A 20,224-nucleotide genomic window follows, 5' to 3' on the forward strand; every position below is an offset into this window, starting at 1 on the left:
CAACAATTTTGTCCACGAGTGTACATTCAAGATCCCAAACCGGCTTTATTATTTCGATTAGAATGTGTCCACTGGTTGCCAGACTGATGTCAACTCACAACTGAACTTTGTTGCCTATTTCAACACAAATGTGTGACTTCAGATCTGAACTGAGAGTGGCTTTAAAGTGTTGGTACTGTGAGACGTAAAGGAGCTAAAAAGCTAGAAGCTAGTGATAAGATTTCTAACCTTGTCAGGATTTTTAGCCCAGCCCTGTGACTCAATCCCTCCTGTTCAACGTTTATAGCACAGCAATGCAAGTAGTAGGAAATCTGACATTTTATCATATTTAAGAGACCACATTTTAGCAAACAAACAGTGTAGAGATTTAATTTACATATTGCATTTTTGGTAAATAACCATATTATTCAGCAGATACTCAGTGTGTGTGAGAATTTCTGAGGACCAACATCTTGATGTTGTGACTGAGTTCTTTCCAGTTCACTGCTCCTCTGGGTATGAATCCAAATATCCAAACTACACTGCATTGAAAGACCAACACACTTTTCAAGCATGTAACCCAGAAGTCCAGAGACGTTCAGATTGCTGCTGCCAGTGGAGCTAGAGGCATGCATAAATAATAATACTAACAACAGCATATAGAAGCAGTTCGCTATTGCTCTGACCTGGTGCTCCAAAATCAAAATGACCTTTCAGTGTCAAGCACTGTTTGAAGTATTTGTGATTTTATGTGTTGGATCTTGAAATTGCACAAAACTCAGTGTCCAAATGTGATTTTTGTAGATGATGTCTCCCTGTTTGATCACTGAGAGTTGGTCTAAACGGCTGTAAAAAGATGACCTGACTCCAAACTGTAGCTTGTGTAGCTAACTGGTGGCTACACTTATTCAGGTATTCAGGGTGGAAATAAAAAGTACAACGGAAACCTAAATGAGATGCAGCATACTGTACTGCAGCTACTGGAGCTGTTTTAGGAGGTTGGGGATCGAGGTTAGCTTTGATGCATTGTGGGAGGAGTTTGTGAGTAGCTTCGTAATTAATGCACTTAAAATCCAACAGGTTAAACTGTACAGCAGCATCTGATTATACACTTACAGTATAGATGAAGGGAATTTGTATAATCAGAGGGCTTATTTTTGTTACCGTGACAACACTAACTTCTCCGCTGTCAGAGGCTGGCGGTGCATGTGTTGGGTCAGTAGATGAACTCTCCAGGGACCTCCTGCAGGGCGCTGAAAGGCTCTTCGAACTTGAAGCGTTTGGAGATGGCCTTCTGCTCAGCAGCCAGAGCTTCTTTCTCTGAGGTGGAGCTGGACGACTGGCGGCACTGACCCAGTGTGTACGCTGCCATGACGATCAGCTCCTCTGTCACCAGGCCTTCCTCCACATCTTCCTCCTCCTCCTCGGCTGTGCTCGTGCTGCTGGGAGGTTCAGGGCTGGAAGTGGAGCTGCTGGTGGTGCTGGATGGGTCCTGGTCCTCTCCTGAGAGGACCTCCTCCACTGTCTGGGCTTCCTGCAGCTCTGAGGACTGAAGCCAGGGGTGTTGGAGACACTGCTCCGCTGTGGCCCGATCCCTGAATGAAACACACACAGAACCAGTTGAACATCTTACAGCCTGCAGCATGTCAGCCATTTATCCCTAACTGAAAACATCCAGTGTACTACTGAACAATACAGTAGTCCAGTGGAGCAGATACTAAGATGTTACCATGAGTAGATATGATCAGTAAAGAACAAAAGATAAAAGCTCAAAGATGAGACGAGGTGATGATGGTGTGGACTGACTGTGGCTGTTTCCGGAGCAGTGTCTGGATGAAGGATAGGGCGGCCTGGTCCAGATGCTGCAGCTCATCCTCAGTGTAGCTCACATTGAGCTGGGAAATGTTTAGAAACGTCTCCTGTTTGTCCTCACCCAGGAAAGGAGAGATCCCTGACAGCATCACGTAGGCCAACACACCAATGCTCCTAAACACAGAGTGGATGGGCTTAGATCAGGCTCATAACACAACGTAACGTAACACAACGTAACGTAACACAACGTAACGTAACACAACGTAACGTAACACAACGTAACGTAACACAACGTAACGTAACACAACGTAACGTAACACAACGTAACAACGTAACGTGACAAAATGTGACGTAACGTGACATGACGTAACGTAACAAAATGTAACGTGACGTAACGTAACAAAACGTGACGTAACATGACATAACGTAACAAAACGTAACATGACGTGACGTAACAAAATGTAACGTAACGTAACAAAACGTGACGTAACATGACATAACGTAACACAACGTAACATGACGTGACGTAACAAAATGTAACGTAACGTAACAAAACGTGACGTAACATGACATAACGTAACAAAACATAACGTAACAAAACATAACGTAACGTGACGTAACGTGACGTAACGTAACATAACAAAACGTAACATACTACTCCTCCGAGTCCCAGGTAATTTCTACACATTTTTTACTCCTGAAACAGCACATCCATGAATAGAAAGAAAGAGAACTCAAAAATGCCTTTGAACAGTATCACATACTAATAATGTCATAAATCCTAAAAAAGAAAATATTTCACTTATATTTCTTTTATTATTTTTTTAAAACAGAAAAAAAACTTTAACCTGTATATTGCTTTTCCAAGTGTCCACAGGTACGACCAATACTGCGACTCTGTATTTTAGAATGGCTCACTTAGAAATGTCCTTATTTTTGAAAGAAAAGCTTTTTTTCCCCAATGAAGATAACATTAAATGAATGATAAATCCAGTGTAGACATAGTTAATGTGGTAAATGACTATTGTATCTGTAAACGGCTGATTTTTAATGGAATATCTCCATAGGGGTACAGAGGAACATTTCCAGCAACCATCACTCCTGTGTTCTAATGCTACATTGTGTTAGCTAATGGTGCTGAAAGGCTCATTGATGATTAGAAAACCCTTGTGCAGTTATGTTAGCACATGGATAAAAGTGGGAGTTTTCATGGAAAACATGAAGTTGTCTGGGTGACCCCAAACTTTTGAAGGGCAGTGTATATACTTTACTACTTCCATTTTTAATATCTTTCCATACTTGTCTTCTGCCTGCTCTGTGTAAACAGCCTGTAGTTCTGTCAAAACGTCTGCAGACTCTCCAATGGCTTTAGAGTTACACTGAGGAATGCTGCATCTTTGGTTTTTTCTTTACGTCACAGATGAGTAGCACAAGGACCGTCAGAAGCTGAAAAGCCAACAATTCTCTCTGCACATCCCGCTCAAACTTGCTAGTGGATTTGGGGTTTTGAGGGTTAAATAAAAATGTAGGTATAAAAATTGGGTTTCTTCAGCACTTAAACACACACATTAAATCTAAACTTTAAGAAACCCATGTTTAATTTCCACACAGAATGCATTTTAACACATTTTTTTCACAGAGAATGACAGAAATTTAGCAGAGATAGCCAGGTCATTAATTAATGAACATGACCAGATAAGCTCCACTGAAGTGATATATTGGATAGATGGATGGATGGATAAAGAAAATAAACTGATACTAATGTCATTAAAAAATGTACCATTCATTTTTGTGTGTGTAATCATAATGCTATTCTATAGTGCTATGTGTGATGGTGGACCACTGTGTTTATCCATATACTCACAAACTAATAGAAAACAATCATGTTAAAGTCTGAAGGCAGACAGTAATAAATGTTCAAAGATTATTTTTTAAAAATTCCAAACATCTGTAAGTGATGAAAACAAGTAATTGAAATTAGTGTAGTTTGTGTCTGCTACCAGTAGAGGGCACCACAGTTTAAGACTCTACAAGTTTCAGAACTCAGTATAAATTCAGTGAGATGTCTGGGTAAAGTATGACTGTAGCTGTTTGAGGCAGTTTTACCAGAAAATAAAGTAAAAATGATGTACTGCCAACTCTTCAAGGGAACCTTCACTCTGCCAGAAGGAAGCCGGTCCAGTGGGATTCTAAGGTGTTCTTAAATAAATTATCACTTGGATGAGCAGCTTTTTCTATTGAAGGGATCAACAAGTGGAACTGAACTGAAATGAGCTTAAAGGGTGTGGATGTGAAGGATCTGGTGCTTGACTGTATCACCAGTCCTATACAAACGTAGGGAAATGTGAGCAAATAAAAGACAAACACAATAAAGCCACACTACTCTAAAAACAGAGGTCTGTTGATGACATTCCTGATAAAGTTTAACTGTAGATGACAAAAAGAGCATCACTACTGGCTGCTTCTTACCACATATCTGTTGCTGTGCTTATGGGCTCAAAATTCAGAATCTCAGGAGCTGAAAATGTGACAAGAAACACATGGGTTATCATTCAGAATCCAATCGTTGCTAAAATTATTGCAAGGATGGGCATTGACTCACCAACGTACTCCGGGGTTCCCATGATCTCTCTGAGTTCCTGGTGGCTGCTGATCATCCGGGACAGACCGAAATCCACAATCTTAATGTCACCCAAGGGACAGCTGCTGGTCAGGAGGATGTTCTGAGGCTGACAGGAGACCATGAAGAAGATGATAATGAGGCTCAAGCAGAGATGTATAAATGCGGGTGGCCTGCTAAAAGTGAAGGCGTGAGAGAGCATCACTGGTGTCTAATCACCTCTGAACCCCTGAAGCGCTCCCCCTGTGGGATGTACAGTCTCCAAAAGGACTGCATCTCCCACACAGTTCTCTCTATATGAATGTGAAGCTGAGACTTGGTCCCCACTGCTAAAGATCAGAGCATGAAGAACAAAAATGCAGAACTGTTGAAAATCTTGCAGACTGAACTGTAGGTTTATAGTCTGTATTCATGTCCTCAAGGCAACGCTTTCATATTTTGATTTCTTAGAACCAAGGACAGTGCAGTTACATCTGTCAACAATACCGGACAAAAACAACCGTCTGCCTTTTCTGTCTCAGCAGGATGAGAAAAATTTGAAAATCATGGATTTATAGAAGATTTTCATCCAACCAGTGTCTTCTGGCATTGAACAACGGCTTTATCTCGAAGAATTTGCTGAAAACTATGCTTCAAATAATGTGCCCTTTATTTTGAGTTTTATAATAACAGATAACCTCAATTAAAAACACTTTAATCCAATGCCATAGACACGTATTCTTAAACTAGAGGTCCAATAATTCAGCATTAACCAATTCCCAATAAAATAAATTCATTTATAATGCACTACTTGTCACCTCTGTGGCCTCACGCAACATTCTGCCACTAATTTACATGAAAACTCTTCACTGTTTAATTATTGGATTTAGCAAAGGTGAGGAAGTGATTCAGGTAAAGGAAAGTGAGCTTCACACAGCTGAGAACTACATGGATACAGCGACAGTAAACCATGTGTTCCTTTACCACTCTGAATAAAAACAGATGACCACTGGCTTTTCCCGGTTTTACCACGACAGCCAACACAATGTAGAATTTTTAAGTGATAGTGACGTTTTCCTATAGAAAGTTTTATCTTTGGAGCTCATTATGAAATAGGAGTGGAAACGAATGGACTGTATCAGAAGTGCTAAATAAATGCAGTAGCTGAGAATGATGCATTTGTGTGTCCACTGACCTTCAGGTCGAGGTGGACCACATTGTTCTGGTGGAGGAAGGCCACTCCCTCCAGGATCTGTCTCATAAGCCTCTTCACGTCCTCCTCACTGAAGGCCTCCTCCTCCCGGTCCGACACACACTGATTGAAGATCTCTCCTCCAGCCGCGCTACGAGCAAATACACACAACACACATCAGATGAAGACATGTTCAGCTGCCCCTTGTGCAATTTTCCCATAGAAAAAAGCCTCATAGATGTATTGTTTCTTCTGCTTAATCAAAGTCAGGAATGAAACAGTCTCACACTCAGAGAGACAAACACATGCATGTGTAATTCAGAGTTTGTGTTTGGACTGTGGGAGGAAACCGGAGTAGCCACAGGAAGCCCAAAACTACAGTCTGCACTCCCTGTTTCATCCACAATCTCACCAAAATGAGCATGAAACTTGTCCTGTGTCAGGCTTTTTATGGTGAATCCCACAAGACTCAGTAGAAATAAAGTGCTCTCTAACCCCAGTGTGTGAATGTGTGTGTTCTGACTTGCTGGAGGTGGTGGCAGAAATAGCAAAGTGCCTCCAAATATAGCAAACTAATTATGAGCTCCACTTGAATGAGGCCATTTGTGCTGTTAACAGATCACTTTCTTTCCACCTCCAAGTGTGAAAACAGGATTGTGATCAGAAAACAAACTTTCTAAACTAATCAAAAATACTAAACCACTGCCCTCCTTCAGCTAACTTTAATTTCCTCTGATGTGAGATAAACTCTGATGGATAAACTCAAGAAGTGGATAGAGAGGGCAGTCAGAAATAGGCAAAGCGTCCCCTCAGGGTGCTGATGAATTAGGCTTTATCTCTGAGGAAGGTGGAGAGGGAGAGGAGGAGGGTGAGTGACTGCCTTTGGTTTTTCAAGGTGAGAAGAAAAGCCCTTTAACGTGACTGGAGAGAATAAAAAAAACAAGCAAAAACAGTTAGGAGGCTAGAACTAAGCTTATTAATCAAAGTCAAACAGGACCTCAAAAGACACAGCAGTGCAGTCTGGCAATAACCTGAGGTACACACAGGTCCTGATCAGGAAACGCGTAGAGAAGCAAATCAAACTTTACTGAAGAATAAGTCATGACAAAAAGTGTCAGAAAAAAATCTAATCCCCCAACTTGTCATTTTAAGCACTTTTCCACTGGCACCTACTCGGCTCGGCTCGACTCGGTTTAGGTCATTTTCCATTACAACTGAGTGCCACCTCATTGTGGGTGGAGTCACAAAACACTCACCATCCTCAAACATGACATGGAATAATCCAGCGGTGGAGTTGAGGCCATTCTCCCTCCTGTTGATCGCCGGTCAGTGCCTGTAAATGGCGTCCCTTTGGCTAAACCACTTCCAACACCTCTGGTTTGACCCACTCTGGCCTTTGTGGTCCTGGATGGACCAATGGTCACTTTTGACCCTTTTCAGCTTCTCCCTTCACTACTTCATTGTCCTGCTGTATCCGTGGGCAGCCATTTGGTTGGAGAACTCCTGACATACTTTATCGTTATGAGTCACACCGTCCAGCTCCCTCTGTATTCTTTGGTACGCCACCAAAGACAGAAAAGTCTGGACCTCTTCATTCACCCACGGTACAGTTCTGGTGTGCCATCACTCCCTGTTCAATCAGCGGCCTGCACTCTGTATATGTCACATTATCAGCTCGACTCAGCTCGCTTAGAATCCCAGCTGAGTAGGTACTAAAATAATACCTGGTACCAGGTACTACGTCCTGATGGAAAACCTCACAAACTAAGTAGAGTTGAGCTGAGTAGGTGCTGGTGGAAAAGCGCCATTTCACTCCATACCTAGTCTCTGAGTCTCTAAGGCTTTTCTGCAGTAAAGATCTTATGACATTTATAGTTAATGCCTCTCTTACAACTGGCATAGACCTGCCTCTGCTACATCTACTTACGAAATAATGCCTCAGATCCTTAAAATGTGTTTCAATAATTATCATGTTATTTCTGATCTGCCTGTTATCTCTAAAGATTTAGAGAAGGCTGCTGTAGTTCTAGATGTATCTTACATACAATGATCTGTTTGAACCTTCACAATCCTCTCTGCATCCCAAACACTACTGAAACTGCACTGGCCAATATCATAATGATGGGAAGCAGATAGGGCAGCTAAGGAGCTGTTGGTCAGAGGTCCACAGAATCAGCCCGGGAGTTCTGCAGGGTTCTGTTCTGGTACCACTGGTTTATTATTTACCCCCTTAACCACATCTTGCGACACCATGGCACTTGAATCCATTGCCCAATGACAATACAGAGCTCTATCTATCCACTAAACCAACATTTGCTGTTTACTCTGATGCCTTCAGTTGATGATATATTGCCAATAAAATGCCTATAAAAAATATTACCCCTCCTTGGATGTTTCACCCTTTAGTTACTTTCATACTTGAAATCGTGGTCAATACAACTTGGCTTTTTTGAAAAGAAATTGCAAAAAAAAAAAAAATCCTCTTTCATATCAAAGTGAAAACAGATTTTTACAAAATTATGTCAATTAATTCAAAATATATAAGGTAAAGTAAATGACTGCATAAATATTCAGCCCCTTCAGGCCAGTAGAAGATGCAGCCCTGAGTCTGTGTGGATAGATCTCAATCAGCCTGACCATCTGGACACTGCAGTTCTTCTCCATTGTTCCTTGCAAAAAAGCTCAATACGGCTACAATGTCGGCTACAATATTGAGTCTTATATGATTAACGATGAACTGTACTATCTGTTATCTCTATCTCTTTTCTGGACAACAGACATTAGCTAAGTTTAGGGAGCTACTATAACCTCTGGTTTTGACACTGCCAAACAACAGCTTTCTACTTACAGCAACCAGGTGTTTGTGTCTTACTTGTTGTAAGATGCATTTGTCATGTCATCATTTAGTGTAAAGTGTCCTCACTAGGGATGTGCGCGACTAGTCGTTTAATCGTTTAACCGCCTACTCATTTATTAAACGTTTAGTATTTTACTAGTCGGTTAAACGCTAGTGTGACCCCCCAGCCACACTTCGCGGCCCCCGGTCCCGACTGGGCGCCGCCATGCAGCTCTATGCTCCCGTCTGGGCTACCTGGTTGATCCTGCCAGTAGCATATGCTTGTCTCTTTTTTTCAACCCCCGCTATCCCCCTCATCGTTAGCGGTGTTTTGACCACTCCAGCTACACCCACCACGTCCCTTCCTGCCACCCCGAAGCAAAGCATCGGCTCCAGTATGTGCTGCTCGTGGACTGTCATGGCCCACCGACCCGCTGCCGTTACGCACAGACGCAGCGGCACTTTCTGTCTCAGTGGACGACTGAACATCTTCATCAGAGGGTGAATATTCCACTTCAGAATATGAGTAAGCCATTACTTGACAAAGTACTTTGTCAGTGTTGACCAGACCTCTCGGTATGGTGAGTTTTCTCACTCTAAAATGTGACGTCTTGCGCTCTGATACGCTCCAACGGCGAGTCTCGTCTCCTCGGTTTTCAAACTCTAAACTCCAAAACTTTGAATGAAAACACGCCCACAACTGATGCTCAGATTGAAGTTCCAGATGTCCGCCATCTCCTGGTGTACAGTACACGAGGCACAGGAGGCAGTATATTTGAAGCTATGGCTTGTTATGTTCAGCAATGTTGCTTGTCGCAATATTGCGACTTTGGCGCTTAAAGGGTTAAATTGCAAGTTTTCCGAACCGACTAGTCACCAATAAAATTAGCGACTAGTCGGTTCGGAAATTAGTCGAAATTCCCATCCCTAGTCCTCACACAGCTAAGGTCTGACAGAGGGATCCTGGGTATCGGCATGTACATCACCAGTCAAAGGTTTGGACACACCTTCTCATTCAATGGTTTTTATTGAATTATTTTTATACATTGTAGATTAATACTAACAGATTCCAGGGATCATGGATGGAGAGGTGTGCAGACCCATAGAACAAAGTGAGTCAACTTTGTAAAATAAAGCTAACTTCAGGTCACCTTGATGTTATCGGTTGTGTCAACTCTAAACATGGAAATTAGAACAAGTCACAAATCAGCAAACATGGAGGACAATGGGGTTAGACCTAGAAATCCTTGTAATGAAACATCTGTGTCTGAATAAAGTGAGCGCCAGAAAAACAAAACAAAAACAATAAAAAAAACAGTGAGTAAGAGGAGAGGATAATTAGGATTAATAACTAGGTCAGCTACAGGAATGTGTGTGACGTGCCTGACTGCTAATCTGTGTCACAACTACAACACACACTAACACGGCTGCTTTGTGCACGTGCAGTAAACAGTTGGAATGAAGGATCATTTCTGAGAGGATCAGACACATACCAAGTCAGTCAGACACCAAAAACAACGGTTATAAAGTAAACACCTCATCTACCCACTCTGATTGGCTGAGCCTGAGTCGATTGGGCTCTTAATTAAAACTTTTTACACATGTTTTTGCACAGCTGTGTGTAAGAAGAAGAAAGAGGGATACATCCACACCCCTTCTGTAAGTGCTTATAAAACAAACCCGGCTTACTTTAGCAGGGTGTCATAACCTCTTCAGGGACTACTGTCTTGTGTTACATTTCCTCTATTACTCCATCTTCATAAAAAGTCTACTGGACTTGGCCAACTGCCTTAACCCTCACTGAAAAATCCAGAATCTATGAAAATGCAAAGATTTTCCATCTCAAATGTTCATCTGGAAAAACAACACTGGAGGTCCATTCAAAATGTTTGAGTAATGCAGGTTTCCAGTTTTCACGTCACACAGTATAAACTGCCTTTTGGACCAAACTAGCTGTGATCCACGTCTTCAAGCTTTCAACTCACATTTTAGGTGAGCTCAGAGAAACTGCACAGTGAAGGGACTGGAGCAGCTCTGTCAAGATGTAACTTTTATTCTGAGCTGAGTTTTTACAAACTTTATACATCACTGCGGCCTGTTTAGTGTTCCTCTTTGGCAAATATGCAGTTTTATATTGACGTATTGTACTGTTGTGACTACAGAGAACTATTTGTGATTGATGGTGCTCTATTATCATTACCACTTAAATAATTTAACTTTTGCTTGAAAACCTACACCTTCCGGAATAATAGCTACCAACTCCTTAAGACCAAATGTGGTCCTGAAGACTTCTGCTGTAACAGGAAACACCCAAAGATGGTGTGGAGTCCTTTGGCAGGGGTCTATATGTCTGTCTATTTTACTTTCTGTCTACAGAAAGATTTTATGAACATGATAGTGTCACAAATGTGCAAGATACATACACAACACTTAACAGGTGTGAAGTTGACATCAATATGTAGGTCGAATTTGAAGGTTTTGCAGGTTTGAATGTCAGCATGTTAACAGGCATTGTGGTGAGTGTTATAACATCACTGGATGGCCTTTAGTTTCTATTTTGTTGTGATTTTGTATTTAGTTTTTATGTCTTACAGTCCATTTACATGTGTACAAACATTTGCAAAATGCAAGTCATGTTTGTGATTTTACGTTACAGAAATGTACATAACTTACTGTTATGCTGTTATAGAAATGTCCCCTGGATTGCACTCTATTGCACTCAAAGAGCACTCATTATGAAGTAATGACAGCACTTTTTTAGTTGCTGTTCGACAAAATCTGAAGGTGAGGGTTAGAGTCAAACACTAGGTACAGGCTAGAGAAAGATTACTGACTTTGTAAAATCTTTGGTAAAAGTTTTTCAATATTTAGCTACATCATGAACTTGCCTGACTTATACATGATAAACAATGGTCTGCATGGTACAATAACTTAACTATTACAGAGATCAAAAAAATGTGGTCTGGTAATATGATTAAATTCAAAATGCATCTTCCTGTAGTGGTGGTACTGGCACATAGTCTCTAATAATGGACAGATAGGGCTGAGCTGTAATGAGCTTCCTCAGTAACAAGATGTCATTCTACACAAACAGATATAAACTAAACAACAAATGAACTTCAAACAAAAAAAACAACCTGAATGAGTGGTCATTAAGCCTGACTAAATGGTTCACCTACTCTACTGAAAAACAAACAGAACACTGAAAAGGAAAAAAAATACAATAGCCTGGTTGATATGCCAGCTGCCTCTGAAAATGACAGTGGCTTTGAAGTCCAGTGAGAGGTCAGGTTCACACAGGCCAGAGGGCAGCCAAAGTTTGATTGGTGAGTTGCTAATGTAATTAATAAAATCAGTGTCAGAGCAATCATGTGCGGATGGATCAATTCAGCTTTGATCAGCCACCCGCTACATGCAGCAGCTGACCTAAATAATAGGGTTCATGTCTGACCTACTTCAGTCATACCCTAAACACAAACAGCTACGAAAACAATGGACTGAACAGGGAGGGCCTGCTCTCGTTATCTGAAGGACGCTTCAACTGCAGGACATGAAAATACAGAAGACTCCTTTATGAGGATGTCTAACCAAGAGTTACAATAATGAGTGGAGTAATGGGACTCCAACTGAACCACATCAGTGGAGGAGCATCTCCACAGAGACCAATGTGCGTGACAGAGAGAAGAGAAAACTAAAGTCAGGTAAAGGTCAACGGAAAGCCTCAGAGCGGCCCTCCAGCCTGCACTCGTACAGTATTCATGTTTCCCACATCCTAATGGCTCCATTTAGAGCAGGAACATAACATCACAGAGTTTGTTAATGAACCCACACTTGTCCACATGCCTGAAACCTGACATCACCAATTCATTCAATTTAGAGCCAAATTAACCCTCAGAGGGATCCCAGGGCAAAAACCAGCCGTGGGCTCCCACACATGGTCCACTCTGCCTAAAGCTCCTGGGTCTGTCCTGTGCTTTGATATTATTATTTAAAAACACACTAATGTATTTATGAATATGCACCACGTGAGTTACATATTAAGCCTTTTTGTAGTTAAGTGACTATTTGGTAACCTGGCAATAGCCAGATTAATAATTGTGTAGTACTTGATAGTACTCCACAATATCAATCTGGGACCGCTCCATGTAAATCCGTTCGGAGGAAAGAGGCACGGATTGGACAATGCAACAGTATGTCCCGCCTCTGACAGGTTTGTTTTTAGCCAATCGCGGCAAACTTTAATATGTCGTCATCGGGTTGCGCGCAGGTGCTACGGTGTATCCCGCACATTACCCCGCCCCACACACGAATACTGCTGCGTGATTGGCCCGAACCAACTTGGTTCTGTACGAAAAGTGAAGGCGGGAGCGGAGCAAGATGGTTTCTTGAGAGATTTGTGAACTCACAAATATCGCGAGAAATCAACTTGCTGGCAAGGTTAACTATTTGGGGTACCTGATGAAATGTAATTAAAAAAAACACTCAAACTCATCTGTGTCTATCAAAGTAAAAAAATGCACCATTTCCGTGTTTGACTGAAGTTTAAAGACAACTTGTGACCAACTCTTCTGTCTTTTGGGGGCAGTGTGTCACACAGGGCAGCAGCATTATTGGTTTTGGTGACAGATATAACATCACGGAACACCAGTGACACTCTGTGAGTAAGACTGAGCTGTCCAGAAGTCAACAGATAGCTTCAGTAACACAAACTTACACTGACATTATTGAAGCTAATCTGGACTGTCAAGTCATTCATTCCCAGTGTTTTTTTTCCTCACTGTGACTCTGTGCCTGGGTGAGTGGCCATGCTTTGGCCCATCACGTGCACTCGTGCGGCTCAACTGACATAATGAACTCAGAGCTGGAGCTCAGCCAGCAGTGAGGCCATGGAGCTCTCTATTGCTCTCATTCATTCTCTCTTGCTGCCTTCCACTCTCTGGTCTACTATTCTCTCCATCACATTTAAACTACTGTCCTTTCTGTCTCTCTCCCTTTTATCTCTCCCACTCTTTCTTTCTTCCTTTCTTTGCTTTTTCATTATGGCACAAACAGTTTTCTATGACCTTCATTTGCAGGATTCTCCCCCCTCCTCCCTCCATCTATCCTTCAATCCTCCTTCATCACCGTTTGCCCCACTGCCCAAAATATCTGTCAGCTGATGGCCGAATAAAAGACGGGGGGTGAAAGAAAAGGGAAGGCTGTGTTGTCGACATCTCTCCTGAAAGAATGCACGCATTCTGCTCTATTTCCCTCCCATATAAAAAAAGCACACATGAAAAATAAAAGAAGGGGGGTGTGCAGTTAGATGGACTGAGTAGTGAAAAGACAAGATTTTCTGTCCTCTGGTGGCAGCAGTGGATCAACATGATAACATCAAATTAGCAAAGATTTATTAATGCACTTAACAGAGCTGATAATGGACTACTAGTTTAATGGGCAGTTTAAATGTCCAGGCTATAAGAGTGCAGCTATTAGTGTACTAAAATCTGGTGCAAATTGCAGGAAAAAAGTTTGTTTAGAGAATTTAAAATGGAAAAAAAACTTTAATGAGTCGAACCAATTAGGATCAACCACAAATAACATTTTAACTGTGAGACAAATGAACTTTATGCTGATAGCTACATGTGTCTGAAGAGAGGGATTATTTTGGTATTTTACATTCAAGCAAACCCATATTCCTAACATCACTGATGAATATGGCAGAATTAACTTTTTTACATTTTGAAAGAATTCATATTCATTTGCAACACCCATCAAACTATAGTGTCTTTTCTGTCAGCATGTTTTAGTGTCTCTCTCTCTGTGCGTGCGTGCGTGTGTGTGTGTGTGTGTGTGTGTGTGTGTGTGTGTGTGTGTGTGCGTGCGTGTGTGTGTGTGTGTGCGTGCGTGCGTGTGTGCGTGCGTGCGTGTGTGTGTGTGTGCCTGTGTGTGTGTGTGCGTGTGTGTGTGCGTGCTCATTCAGGACAGCAGTTAATTCTGGGATTATCCCTCATATGAACAATGGCTGGGATTGGGATTATGGATGGGGGTGGGGGAGGACTGGGAGGACTGGAGTCTTTAAAGGGGCAGTTATGGGATCTTCTTAAGTGGACAGATTGCATAGTAAGGCCTGTGCTGCTGACAGTACATAATCCTACAAACTGTGTGACCCTGGGAGCATCTCTGCACTCTTCAAGGTCCTTCCATGACAGGATAGAGGGGAATCAAGAGGGAGATTGTGATGATAAAACATTTTAGAGCATAATTATCATTAAACAGGCACTCTCCTGATGTTCCTTGTCGGTCATTTTAACAGAGCTACCATGAACTATGAGACAAATTAATTTCATTGTGTTTGCTACATTTGTCTTCCTAGAGGGATTATGTTGGCATCGTACATTCAGGCAAACCCATATTTCTCCTGTCACTCCTGTTTCCACAGACAGTTTCAGGTTTCTGTGGGACCTTCAGGTTTGGATCAATCCATCAAACAATCCACTAAGTGTGTACAAAACTGATTTGATCATTTCCAAAGTCAAACTAACGTCCTCAAATGTTGCTTAGTCTCACCAACACTCCCAAATACTTTTCGATCTACCATTAAAAATGACAAAGAACAACTGAGCAGATAGATTTAGTGAATGTTTACGATTTCTATCTTAAAGTGACTGAAAACCTGAACTGATTATCAGCGTACTGTATTTGTATATTAATGTGCTGTCAGTTGATGAGATAAGACTTTGAGACTCCATATTTATAACAGAAACCTGCTTTCAAACCGGGATAAGACTTTCATCAGTTCAAGAGCATAAACAATAATATATCTTGGCCTCTGCTCCATCAATTTTGACTATTTTTTCTTAGTGATCAACGTTATGGATAAGCAATACTAAACCACTAAATTGAATCTTTTAATCCAATCACACTTCTTCAGAATGTAAAAAGACACAAGACAAAAGATGTAGAGGATTAACTCTTCCTTCACTCCGCTCAACACAAATCCAGCTAGTCTACTAGGTCAATAATGTGAGAATCTCAATTCGAATATTTGCTTTTAAATTTGGCTCCCGTTCAGTTTTTCCTCACGTCTTACACCCTCCCACTAAAGACACAAGGAAAGATGTGACATGAGCACAAGGGACAAATCTTTTCTCCTAAAACTGGATCTGGCTTCAAACAAAAAAAACAAGAAGATTTTTTTTAAATTACATGCTACTGAATGTGCTTTTCTGTATTTTTCTGTTCTTGCATTGTGTATAATAAATTCATCCATATGCTTTAAACAGTGCAGGTTTAGAACAAAGCTTAGGAGCTGTATCTGGTGCAGATTTGGAATAAAGATGGGGTTGGAAATGCTCACAGGGTCTAAGAATCCGACTAATTCCTGGGTAGGTTTTCTGTGGGTCAGATGAGGAGGAATCTGGGTTGCAGATGAAATCATAATGTGAAGGACAACCTCAGTTAGGCCAATATTTGTGCAATACTTCTGTCACTGAAACAGGAAATGCTCTTTCAAGCTGCATTTTACATAGAGTTTTTTACACAAAGTTCTTTGTTGAATACAATCCTTTTAATGGACTTTAAACCTCTGATGACTTGATGTGGTTCACCAGAATACTGCAGTAAATCAGGGGAATGGCCATGCTCTCCCTCTGTCTGTGAGCTGAAAACACTGGTAGTCTCCAACCATCAGCACTGTCAATGGTTGTCTCTGTAGAGGTCATGAATGACAGATGACAGCTGATCTAGAATGTGTCAATACCATCCAGTCTAGCAGTTTTCTCTCCACTGTGTGTGTGTGTGCGTGCGTGCGTGCGTGCGTGCGTGCGTGTGTGTGGAGGGGTTTTGGTATTACTGTGGTGAGGGATGCATTTGGATACAGGGTGAAAGAAAAGAAAGTGAGAGAGTGAACAGACACACACCAACACACTCTGTGAACCAGGTCAGACATGGGGCAGGCATGACCAGTGAGATGAGATCATCGACAACTGGTGCAGCTACTGAAGTCAACACAGTATCACGTGTGTGTTTGTGTGTGAAACCCACATACTGGGTCAAACTGAGCAGGACTCCAGTAGATCTATATTAATTGGTACTGCTGGATTTGGCAGACCAAACTGTGGCCCCCTTCATCCTTTAGCCTGGGACACAGGACACCCATATTCTATAACACAAACTGTGCACGTATACATAAGAAAACATGTGAGGCACATTGTTGGAATAGCTGGTGTTTGCTGGAGCATTAACGTAATGCCTGAAGCTCTGCAGGACTGAAAAGCTCCAGCATGCCGCCTGTCCCCTTTCACATTTTTCCTCTGGGAATATCTCAGTGTTTCCTCCCTGTGGGCATTCAGTGTTTATTCATAGCCAGCCACCACTATTTACACACTGCCACTAATTTAGTCACGTGTGCGGCACAGCTAAGACGGGTCAAAATGAGCTGATAAATTTGATTTATTTCTTGTGTATAGCAATAAGGTTTAGCAGATACTCAGAAACAAAATACGCCAACAGTGGAGACTCATGTAGTTACTTACACCGTTACACATGCTCTAGTTTTCACTTAGCTTCAGTTTCTAATGACATGACGTCACTATTCCGCCACAAGCTGATCATTCAAAGTTACATTATGAATAAAAGGTGTTACAAAGATAGGTGGGAAGACACAGACAAAAACATTCTTTTACACTTGTACAGACAATGTATTTCATCAGACCTGACTTTCCAGTGACTCCAGAACTGTTGATTTTCTACGATGGAATCATTGAAACATATGCATCTTTGTCACAAAAACTAAACAAAACCAAACAACACAACAATTATGCATTTTGGTTCTTTCATATATTTAGTACAGGTCTTCTGGAAATATGACAAAATGGTAAATGGTAAATGGTTGTATTTATATAGTGCTTCTATCCAAAGCGCTTTTACAGGATACATCACATTCACACACTGATGGCGGACGCTGCCATGCAAGGCACTAACCATGACCCACCAGGAGCAGTTAGGGGTTCGGTGTCTCGCTCAGGGACACCTTGACATGAGCACAACGGGCCGAGGATCGAACCAGCAACCTTCCAGTTACAAGACGGCCACTCTACCCACTGAGTCTGCTGATTTAAAAATATACATACAGCATATAGACTTGTAATAATTAAAATTTGTTAATGGCATGAGCTTTACTTTTTGTGAGTGTTTACAGTTGACTACAGCTGCTGACTTCTCTGTGGCAACTTAAATGGGGCCCATTTGATACACTCATGAGGGTGTAGGGCTGGGCGATATGACTAAAATTTTATATCCCGATATGATATACATCACGATATAGCATATTTTTCAGGTGATAAAAACAGTTACTCGTGTTCGAGTCTGTTGTTGGGACCGGGCAGCGGCATACCTTACAAAGTATGGTAGTCTGATCCTTGTCGGTCTTTTTAAATCCAAACCACTGCCATATGACAGAAGTTCCCCTCCTTTAGGTACAAGCTCGTCGGTTTGAGCTGGTTGTTTGTCATCTTCTTGTTTAGATTGTTCTTCTGAGTCGAGTCCACCATCTTCCTCCAGAGCTGTTTATGTTTTAGCCGTGTGCCAGTGTTGCCAACTCCTCAATAAGGAAAGTCGCTGTTTGCTGTCCTAAAAGTCACTAGAAGTCGCTAAATGACGTCATCGCCTAATTTGCATATTTCCCAGTTTGCATGTAATTGTAATCAACATTGTAGGAGAGAGGAATAACGTTGTGGAATAGACCAAAAAGTGAGTATAAAACAATCAAAATATGTTTTTCTACTAGAGGCTAAATGTTGTGGTTTATTTTAGCAGGACAGTGAAGAAACATTTTCATTTATATCCCGCTCCGTAAGTCTGGATGGGATCTGTAGTGACGTTGCGCATGTGCGATTCATCTGCCGTCTGGTCGCTGAGTGATGTGTCCTCTAATCAGACACTGGGTCTGCTGTGGGGTTACTGGACTGACAGCCTGTGCTCTGGGAGGGGGAGAAGCTCACAGCAGCACCTGCTGCTTGTTGAAAACAGTAACTGCAGAATGATCCGAGTTTTACTGTCAGACTCTCCAAAACGGCAGAAAAAGTCGCTAGTCGCTCTTGACAAAAAAAAAGTCGCTAGGACACTTTGGAAAGTCGCTAGATTTAGTGAAAAAGTCGCAAAGTTGGCAACACTGGCCGCGTGCCTGGGCTTGCCGTAAGGCACGTCAGTGACGTAAAATACTGCCGTAAAGCGTGTTTTGCGACACTGCGATACAAATGATAGGATCTTCACATAAAACGATAGACATTTTCTATCATCCAGACGATATCTATCGTCATATCGCCCAGCCCTATTAGGGTGTGCCTCAAACAGTACAACAGGAAAGTATAAGGAGCTGAGTACAGATCTGCAGAAACAAATCACTGACTTAAAAGAGTAAGGAAAGTCCCTTGGAGCCATTTCAAAGATACTTCAGATCCCAAAATCAGATGTGCAAACATTGCACGGCACAGTTGTGTCACTGCCACCACCAGAAAGAAAATATAAGTTGAAAATACAGGTGTCAGTGTCCACAGTCAAGTGTGTTTCACATCACAATGGACTTCCTCTAGAAGCAACACCTTAAGGCTGAGACTGAGGTTTGCTGCTGATTGCATGGACAGAGAAAAGGCCTTCTGGAGAAAAGTCTGTGGTCAGATGGACAGAAGGTGAGGCCTCTGACCCCAAGAACACCAAACACACCGTCAAGCATGGTAGTGGTAGTAAATAGAATAATGAAGAAGGAGAAGTATCTCTTCAGGAAAACCTAAATCCATCAGCCAGAAGACTGGGTCTTGGATGCAGTTGGATGTTCCAACAAGACAATGATTCCAAAGGCATATCAAAAGTGGTAAAGAAACAGTGAATCAGGCTAGAATAAATGTGGTAGACAGGACTCCCCAAAGTTTCGACTTAACCTCTTGATGCCTGAATTTATTTATAATTAAATAAAAAACATTTTTGTGTGTTATTGCTTTCCAGCTGATGCTAAAATAAGTGGAGATTATTAATTTATCTAATACACGTAGAACATAGATATATAACAGATATGTAATAATTAGGTACCACTCCGACCGGTCCTATCAGAAACCAGTGCTTGCAAAAGGTTCCGAGGTATGTACTGAATATGTACAAACTGCCAATGGGGGGACGGATATGCTATCTCGGCTGCAGTCTGAATGAAAGTGGTATGTTGCAAATTCACGACAGTAGGCATCAAGGGGTTAAACACCATTGAGAATCAGTGGACTATGCTGAAGAATCGAGATTCTGTCAGAAAGCCAACAAATTTGACAGCACCAGTTCTGTCAAGGGATGCTACAATTGCTATATGTATATTTTTGACAATGAGGATTATGTCATATTTCTAAAAGACCTGTCATAAATCAATGAAATAACCAAAATGCACGACTGCTTTTTGTGACAAAGACGCATGTGTTTCAATCATCTCATCATATAGAACTAGAAACTCAGGACTACCATGATCACAGTCTTTACAAGTGTGTGTAAAGTTTTGTTCATGAATGTACATTTGAATTTGTTCTGTCTAAACAGATTCCAGGCCAACACACTATTTTTAGCTAGCCCCTTTTAAAATCCTCTGAGCTCCAACACTACTGACAGGTAAAGGCATGTTATCTTAAAAAGAAAAAAAGAAAGAAAAATTGAAAATTCAAACACTTTATTCTATGTGTCTCATTTAAAAAACTTTAATCATTTGCACAAAAAAGTATGGAAACTAATAAAAAATGCTAGTCATAAAATCTATGTAGAGCCACCATATTTGGAGTATTGGTAACATTTG

General features: G+C 41.4%; 1 protein-coding gene across 2 annotated transcripts in view; it reads right to left on the reverse strand.

The window, feature by feature from the left end:
- stk17a (serine/threonine kinase 17a) overlaps nucleotides 1-20,224 on the reverse strand; it is a 39,369-nt gene continuing 19,145 nt past the window's right edge. Inside the window, exons 3-7 of one of the 2 annotated variants that reach the window (XM_051940506.1) lie at nucleotides 5,586-5,733; nucleotides 4,394-4,520; nucleotides 4,261-4,309; nucleotides 1,786-1,965; nucleotides 2-1,574 (exon numbers count right to left, since the gene is read on the reverse strand). In XM_051940506.1, the coding sequence (XP_051796466.1) occupies nucleotides 1,196-1,574; nucleotides 1,786-1,965; nucleotides 4,261-4,309; nucleotides 4,394-4,520; nucleotides 5,586-5,733 (883 nt within the window). In that variant the 3' untranslated portion in view covers nucleotides 2-1,195. Of the gene's footprint in view, nucleotides 1,575-1,785; nucleotides 1,966-4,260; nucleotides 4,310-4,393; nucleotides 4,521-5,585; nucleotides 5,734-20,224 lie in introns of both variants that reach the window. The other variant, XM_051940507.1, reaches the window with a different exon arrangement.

This window comes from Acanthochromis polyacanthus, chromosome 20 (genome assembly GCF_021347895.1).
Source record: "Acanthochromis polyacanthus isolate Apoly-LR-REF ecotype Palm Island chromosome 20, KAUST_Apoly_ChrSc, whole genome shotgun sequence".
Taxonomy (NCBI): domain Eukaryota; kingdom Metazoa; phylum Chordata; class Actinopteri; family Pomacentridae; genus Acanthochromis; species Acanthochromis polyacanthus.